At 32.6% G+C, this 8,946-nt stretch overlaps 1 protein-coding gene across 1 annotated transcript; it reads left to right on the forward strand.

The window, feature by feature from the left end:
• Positions 1–988: 988 nt before the first annotated feature.
• On the forward strand, positions 989–7,848 carry LOC109540540 (mothers against decapentaplegic homolog 4; the record flags this gene model as incomplete). Its single annotated transcript, XM_019908969.2, is given in 6 exon segments — positions 989–1,194; positions 1,297–1,516; positions 3,274–3,432; positions 3,491–3,705; positions 4,801–4,965; positions 5,272–7,848. Coding segments are annotated over 6 exon segments (1,151 nt in total), but the record flags the coding sequence as incomplete, so codon positions are not given.
• Positions 7,849–8,946: the final 1,098 nt, after the last annotated feature.

Consider the following 8,946-nt stretch of genomic DNA (forward strand, 5'->3'; position numbering starts at 1 on the left):
AAATATAAATAAATATAAAATATTCTTCATATTTGTAGATTTAAAGAACACATTTTTTTTTAGTTTTGACCACCATGTAGATATTGGTATTATTATTATAATGGTAAGGTGGTACTGGTACACACGTATGTCCTATCAGGGTTCCTGTCGGGTACATAAGTACGCATTTCCTGTTAGCAGTTTATCATACTCAATATTTTAATTCATGTCTGTAATTATTACATATTTGTTATGATATGACGTAATCGAACGAAATAATTAGCAGACAGTTAGGCCGGTATGTTTAGTCGACCTTTTACGATGAGCCGGCCTCCCGACGTTCGGTGGAGGCAATTTTGGTTATCTGACGCACGCGCATTTTAATGCTGTTGGGCGATGCGGTGGAAACTTGTCGGAGATGGGAGTAGGCATCTCCGAACGATCGCCAGAGCTAGTTTGTGAGCGAAAGTTTCCAACTTCTCGTGTTTTTTATACTATTTTTGTTTTAAATATATATATAACGATTTCGATGTATTGTACAGTGTTAATCGGGATAATTCGTACTTGGAATTAGATTGGAACATAGCAAAAAGATACGTAAATAAAACATCAATAAGCGTGATATGCAGTTCAAATAATAATTGTATTATTTTCAGGTATATTCGAGATATGGAAAATCCCTTAGAACATTTCTTTTAAGCCGATTTCAGAAAACGCTTTGGTTTCTCAAAAGAAATTTTGCATAATGTTTATGAAATGAATTTGAAGAAACATGAACAAGAAATTTAATAACAGTTTTGCATCAAAAACCTGTCGCTTTCGCGTCGATGGCGGCACGCTCGGCTATCCGCCATCCAATCTCCAAACCAATCTCCGGCAAAGTTCCGAAGATTGACTAAACATACCGGACTTTAAATCCGAAAACATATTTGTTTGCTACATATGTGTGTATATACATATAACAAAAGCGTAAAAATTTATACGTTTTGAAATATTCGTTTATTTTAAGCACATGGCCAAACAACTCAGCACCTTAATTCACATCACATAGTGACCAGCTCTCAAGCAGCATCAAGCATATATACGATGCCTGTTCACAACATCCTCAAAGAAGAACAACAACTAGTTTCAGAGCAACCGCCTGATATTAGCAATTGGCCTCATCACATGCCACCACCAGATCAGCCAGTTAGTATGTCGTCTCAAATGCAAATGGTACTTTTATTAAACCGTCTAAATTTTTCAAAGTGTGTATGTTTCATCTCAAATTAAATTTATTAATTTCGTATCAATAGTTTGACGAGCAACTATTTTCAGCCGTTAGATATACCAACTATTGAACAATCCGATCTAAGTCACCACTTTTACAGTGGGCAGACAGAAAGTCACAATCAGAATGTTATGGAAGTAGTTCAAGTTCCACCTCCAGCTAATATTGCACAGCCACAGTGTAGAATGGAAAACACTAGTGGACCAGTTAAGAATAACGTTTACCCCGGAAGCAACTGGGAACGTGTAGAGCACACAGATAATATAAGTAAGTAAATATTAACAGCTATAACATGATGAAATATACCATTCTAACTATTAGGAAACTGATAACTCTAACCGTCTGTTGTATCCAATTATAAACCGGGTGTCATCCTGAAAACTTCAACTCTTTTAATATCTTTCTTGCAGTTGAAAATATGAAAAAATCGGAAAGCCCCGTTAATGTTATTTGTAAGAGGGACACCTTAAATTAATATTTTTAGCCTCCTTGTTTCAACCCCCTAGGACGGGTAGATAGGGGCAAGGGGGGTCAAGTGCCACATCGTTTTAAAGGGCGTTCAATTCTGTAAAACAGTTCAACCTGTAATTAGAACATTTATGAAGTTCAAAATTTGGGCATCAATTTGTAATTTTAAATTAACTTAATCTATCACATTTTGTTCTGCAATTTATTTATCTATTTTTAGTAGGTAGTGAGCGTCTTAAAAAAACGGGATACTTTTTCTTGAACAGGAACTTAAGCAATCATTTCTATTAAAAAATAAGCAATATATAGCTGTTTTATCTAAAATTATCAGAGGTGAGTGCGCCCACGCCACTGGCATAAAAATGTATTATTATTCTAAGCGATTTCCGAGATATTTATAAATTCGATTTTTGTATGGAAATTGTAGAATCCTCTATATATCGCAAACTACAGTCGATCGAAATCCAAAACATTGCAAATCAAAACGCGTGAGCAGTAATATTGTAAGGACCGGACTAAGTTTGCTTTCATTTATGGTACAATTATACCTTGTCAAAATAAGAATTTAAATATTCGAAAATATACTAATATAAAAATACTAAATCAGATGAAAATGTAGATTATGTATTTTTGAAATAATAAAAATTCTCACTAAAAAAATGTTTATATACACAATTACAATTGGGCAGTAACATACTTCTAAAGACTGTAAAACAGTAGAGACTATAGGCATATATCGTACCTCATCCAAAACGAAAGAATAGCAATTTCGGGCCTTTATCGGATGAAATTTAGAAAAAAGCTTGAACCAGTCAATTTTTATTGTCAAGGGGAAACGTTTTCAAAATACAATGCAAACTCTACCTGTTTTCCCTTGGGTAGGGTGCGAAACAACCGGAAAATATTTAATGGAATAGTGGGTCGAGTTACATTTTGTTTGAAAGGTCTTTGATTCTCTATGCGGTACATTAAATGTCATTTATTTAATTTAGCAGTTTTAAAATAACTGGGTATTATATAATTTGCAAATGTTATTGGATACCTATATAGAATAGCGGCTGTTATTCTTTAGCAAACTTTGTAAAGAAAACGATCTTGCCTTAAACTCAATGGAACAAGTGTGGAAAATGAGCAGTCCATGCAGTAATAGTACAAAATTTCTTCAAATCGATGAAGCATCTTTTGTGCTCTCGTTCGTAATTGACGGCTTTTCGTTTTCATTTAGCGACCCTGTACATTTCTTATATGTAAATCATCGCGAACTCGACCCCTACCTGTGGTTGATATCAAAGGTTCACTCCAAATTATGTTTTCAAATATTAGTTTCCACTTTTATCTTCACGGTGACAAAATAAAATAAGTATGTATTTTCATTTAATCTGCTTCTTGTTGAATTGTAAAAAATGCTGCTTATCAATTTATTTTTCATCGCACTATTATCTAGTTAGTATTAACAGTTGCTGGTTTCCTACGTTCTTTCTGAGCATGCAAAATTTTAAACCGCGATTTGCTATATTCGTTTAAATTAATAATGTACTATACTTTCATTTTCTTAGGACCTTTATCAAGTCAAGCTTTACCAGAATATTGGTGCTCAATTGCATATTTTGAACTGGACACGCAAGTAGGAGAAACTTTCAAAGTTCTATCAAAAATACCGACTGTTTCTGTAGATGGATATGTAGATCCCAGTCGAGGTAATCGGTTTTGTTTAGGTAAGCAGCACGACCAAACGATTATTTCCCCAAATTTAATTTAGTGTTTTACTTTTAGGTGCCTTAAGTAATGTTCATAGAACGGAACAAAGTGAGCGATCAAGACTACATATTGGTCGAGGTGTCGAACTTACTTTAAAAGGGGAGGGCGATGTTTGGTTAAGATGTCTAAGTGAACACTCCGTTTTTGTGCAGAGCTATTATTTAGATAGGGAAAATGGACGACAACCAGGGGAAGCAGTCCATAAAATATTCCCAGGAGCGAATATAAAAGTACGATCAAATTTTGCATGATCAATAAATATTCATAGTTTTTCCAGACACTTGCAAAACTTTTTATTTATAAAGATAATTGAATATCTAGAAACTAGTGCCATTTTATAAGTAAAGCTCGTTGAAACCCTGGCGATGAAGCTGAATTTAAATATGCTTGCAAATAATTTTATTTATGAGATATTTTCCCGATTTTTTATAGTTTTCTTTCTTTTGATTGAAGCGTGGATATGTTTATTTTGGCTTATGAGTTGTGATTATTATTGAAAATTCGTAATATTTATTCATTTTTGAAATAATTCTAAACTGCTGTCCTAAATGTTTTCTTCTGTTAATCCTGCCATTTAATTATTGAAATTTTCACAAAGTTACGAAAAGTCAATTAATTTTTTTTATGGAAAATGTCAGATGTATTATTCACATAATTTACACAATTAATTTACTTTTTTTCCACCATATTGCAAATGTATTTGCAGGTGTTGAAAAGTACATACATTTCGTATCCATCGTTTGAAATCGGTGTTAAGGACATTTTTAAAAATCTGTGCTATTGAACAAATGAGCTGGTAGCATAACTAAAAATGCAAAGTCTTTAGGTAGTTTATAGTAGACGAAAAGTTTCTCAATTTACCTTTTGATTGAACAATATTTTTTATAATTTTCAAGCGAAAACAAAAAAACTAGATTTTTATTTAATGATATGTTAGTTGGTTAAATTTATTTATTTCAAGAAATAGCAAACATATCTTGTTCTCAGAAGAAAATTTGCTGGGAATGTGTTTTAAAAGGCGTTTATGCACGAAAAAATTCCCCTCCCAAGAAGAATTTATCGACATGTGTCTTAGTGAATGCTTCGTTACTTGAAAATAGAAAAACTATTTATTAATTAAAAAAAATAGGTCCAAAAGTGAAGGGTACTTTTGTGGACTCTCAAATGATATAAAGTTTGGCAAATTTAGGAATCCCAACACCCTCCTGATAGCTGCTAAATCCGTTTTCAGATAACAAAATGTTCAAGCTACGATTACGATCAATATGCTCTCCAAATTTTAGTTAATTGGTCTGCGACTTCATAAAGAACGTTATAATTTCTAGGTATTTGATCTTTGTCAGTGCCATCAACAAATGACTGCTCAAGCTGCAACAGCCCAGGCTGCGGCCGCGGCTCAGGCTGCAGCTGTTGCAGGCCATATTCCGGGACCTCATTCTGTGGGAGGCATTGCTCCGGCTATGAGTATATCAGCTTCAGCAGGCATAGGGGTAGGTTGTTTTTCACCTTGTTTTGTGAGCATTCGTTGCAAAAACCGGATAATTGTTCGGAACTGACAATCTTATCAAAGTAAGAAAGGTAGGCGACAAGACAAAGGTCAAAATCTTATAGGCCGATACTTTTCTTAATTATGGAAAATCCTTTATTATTTAATATATAAAGCGGGAATATTGGAAAAATGTTATGTAGAAAAATAGTGTACACACTTGTATACGTTTACACATTTATTTGAATGTAATTTTAAATAATAATAATTTTATACCTATTATAGTAATTTTAAATAATAAACATCGTAGGTAGATGATTTACGAAGACTGTGCATTCTTCGACTCAGCTTTGTCAAAGGTTGGGGCAGAGATTACCCAAGAAAAAAGATCAAAGAAACGCCTTGTTGGATTGAAGTCCACTTACATCGCGCTCTTCAGCTTTTGGATGAAGTATTACATAAAATGCCAGTGGAAGGAGCGTGCAGCGCAAAATAGATTTTTTGGGTCAATTTTTTCATACGTCGTGTAAAGCATTTTCTATTAGTGTGCCTTTAATTGCATTTCGCTACTTCTAATAAACTCAGAGTATAGCTAAACTCAATTCAAGCGTACATTGGATAAATATTAACAACTTATTTGAAATTTGTATAAAAAAATGTTGTGTTCGGTTTTTTTCTATTTTAATATTTTTGTCAGACAGAATTATGTCACGTCTTTTACTGCGAATTGATGAAGAGTGCTTATATTTCACAATAAAAAAAAACAAATTACTTGATATTTTGAGAACAATTCTGATATGTTTATTTAATTATAACAGGCGAAAAGTTTATTAAACAATCTGCTAGAAGAAAAAAAATATTTGTACATGCCATAGTAAAAATATATCTAAACATTTATTAACCAAGCGTCATTTTTTATATTTCCATGCATTAAAAAAAGATCACGAATTTTTAGATATTGGGATCGTTATTTAACTATTTCCTCTTTTTTAAGTTTCGTTTGAAGAAGATCGCAGAATTGCTATAGAAAAGTCAAGAAAACTTTTCCAAATTAATTGATTTTCTAATTGGAAATATGTATCTCTAAGAACTTGAAATAAAGTGTGTCGTAAAATACCCTCTAGGTGATTTTCAGTGTGTGTTGATAAATAATTCGTCTTGTATTGTGAAATAAGAGCACTCTTTATCAATCCATAATGAAATATGTGAGGTTCTTTTTAAAAAGACTCTTGTTTTGTCTGAAAATTGAAGCATTGATTGAAAAATAAAGATTTAAAAAATATAAATCCTCTTCACCCATATAGACCTCATCTACAACATTTTGAAATGTAGTTGAGTTAAAGTGACTTTTTATTTTAACAAAGCTTGAAAACTAACCAATTGTGTCTTATTCTTATCATGTATACTTACATTTCAGCTAAATTATATTTTCGTATACATTGTAAAGGCGAAGAAAAAGTAACACAAATATGGTTTTATTTACTTTATACAGATTCACATATGATTTATTCTCATTGTCAAACGTACGAAAGCGTTTATCAGACCGCGAGACATATGTAGGTACAAGAAAATATGCCACCGTTATACCTTATTACCTCAGGAATAATTAAAATAATCAATTTTGTCGTTGATGATATTATGGTTATGACAAAAACTATCGCTTTATGCGAATAGTTACTCATGAGTAATATAAGTTTTGTAACCCATGTAATTTGGTTCTGTTTTCCTTCACATAATTTTGGAATTATTTCCTCAAGCGACATTATAATACTAACTTTTTTCGTTTAAAATCGTTTTTACCACGATTTTCTGTAAAAATTGAAGATTTTATTGAATTTAATTTGTTCCAACATATCAGAATGAATATTGGGTTTTCTATTATACCATACAATACAGAAAAACGTATTAACTCTTCTCTGATCAAACATAAACGTTTCTACTAAATGAACGTTACAAAGCCAAATTTGCCCTAATTTTGTTAGTGGATAAATTCTGATTTTTTTAGGTGATGTTGTTTCAGTTTGAAGCTTGATTTGTTTTTTGTTCGTCCAAAAGGTCCAAATTAAGTACCGCACAAAAAATGCAAAATTGCGGAAAATTCGTAAGCCTCCTAGTTGGACAAAAAACAGGTTTTTTGGATATCAACATCAAAAGTTTATAGATAAACCAAATCAACTTTTTGGTCTTGCAGAAATAAATTGTTTGCTCTTAGTGTGATTTTCACGATCTTAAGATCGTGTTGAAGCTAAAACGGCATAGACAATTTAACCAAAAGTTGCTCAAATGAGAATTTTTCCCCTAAATCTGTGATTATAGCAGACCTTGAACTATTTTATTTTCTTTTTAACTAAATTTGCACTTTACTTTCAAATATTTCAAAAAAGGTCACTTTGTCCAACTAAGAGCATGTGAAACTTTCACTGATTTTGCATTGTTTAGTTGCAAAATTACTCGAAATTTGTCCGTGTAATGTCTATTTTGTTGAGCAGTTTATTGTAAAAAGTTCATTTAAAATAGTTCTGTAGCTCTCTGTTTATACATTATTTTTTACTTCCCTTTTCTACTAACAGAAATAGACCAAAATAATCGTACGCCTGATTGCTAGAAAGTAGAAACCTGTACTTTTAAGAATATCAATTTTGTCTGTGGTATTAGAATAAAATAACGGTAACAATTAAACTATAGGACCAAGTAAAATTTATAGAAATGTATTTTAATAAACGAACATTTTTAAGTTTTCGCGTACTTTTAAATTTGACTCCAAAGAATGTTGAACTAACTGTTTTCAAGTTGTACTTTTAGCTTTAGGAACTCTATCGATTTTATTTACTTTGAAATATCTAATTTAGATACTGACGATCATAAATATAGTCTTCTGTTTACTAATTTTCTGAGATTTTATTTCGACTAGGATTTTAAATGTGGAATGGAACTTCCAGTTCGTTCCTGCTAGATTAAGGCATTACAACAGATACGTCTTGAAGTGGTAGAAATACTAGATTTGAAGAAATTTGTTTTTTGGTCAAAATTGCTTCACTCCTTTAAAAGACAGACAAAAACACTCCAAAAATATCGCCGAAAAACGGGTGTGGTAACAACACAATGAGCGCGATCGCGTCGCATATGGGCCTTTCCTTTTTTGCTAACCCGATTTTTCGGTTTGTCTCAATTTTTTTCCCACTCACAAATCCCCACTTAGATTTTTTTTTTGAAAAGGTTTGACTCAGCAGAGGTGAAGGGCTGATTCTTGACAGTGGTGAGGTATAGCCGGCTCTGACAGGGTGTGCGTGTTAACAAATATAATTAAGTGCAAATTTATAACAGGCATATATTAGAAGTAAGGCGAATAAATGAATATATTGTCCCTTAACGCGTTATTTTGAGAAAAGCATAATTTATACTTCATCAAATTAAATAATTCTATATTTCCATACTAACGTGCCAAAGCACTTAAACTGTTGCAAAGTTCTGATGACCTTCATGTCTTCCTATATTACACTATATATATTTTGCTCTCTCGTGAATCTTATCGAGTCTAGCTCTAGTCAATGTCGTAACAGTCATGTTCGTCCATTTCCATTAAGGCACCCTTTAACATTTGCTTCGCTTTTCTTCCTGATTTTCCACAGACTTTGCACTCTTGGCCAGTTCCATAGTAATTTCGGTTTTTCCTTCGCCCTTTTCTCGTGTGTCCCATTTCCTTCGCCTGTTTTGCAGCTTAATATTCTTTTAGCCATCTCTCACTGCACGCACATCCACCTTGAACGTTTGCAGCCTTGATTCTGATCTTTTCTCGCTTCGAGAATTGCTAACTTCCAAACTTCTTCATAGCCAATGAATTTGTGTTTATTCTGAGTAAAATTTGAAACACGTATTTCTTTAGATGAGCCAAAGTGAAATGTTTAAATTTCAAAAGTAATGCCTGACACTTTATTTAAATTATATCGCAATACGCGACGGTGTCGTTTTTGGAAATAGTCGAAAA

The sequence above is a fragment of the Dendroctonus ponderosae genome, unplaced genomic scaffold, assembly GCF_020466585.1.
Source record: "Dendroctonus ponderosae isolate FM_Combo_2020 unplaced genomic scaffold, Dpon_F_20191213v2 Dpon_F_20191213_6, whole genome shotgun sequence".
NCBI classification, from domain to species: domain Eukaryota; kingdom Metazoa; phylum Arthropoda; class Insecta; order Coleoptera; family Curculionidae; genus Dendroctonus; species Dendroctonus ponderosae.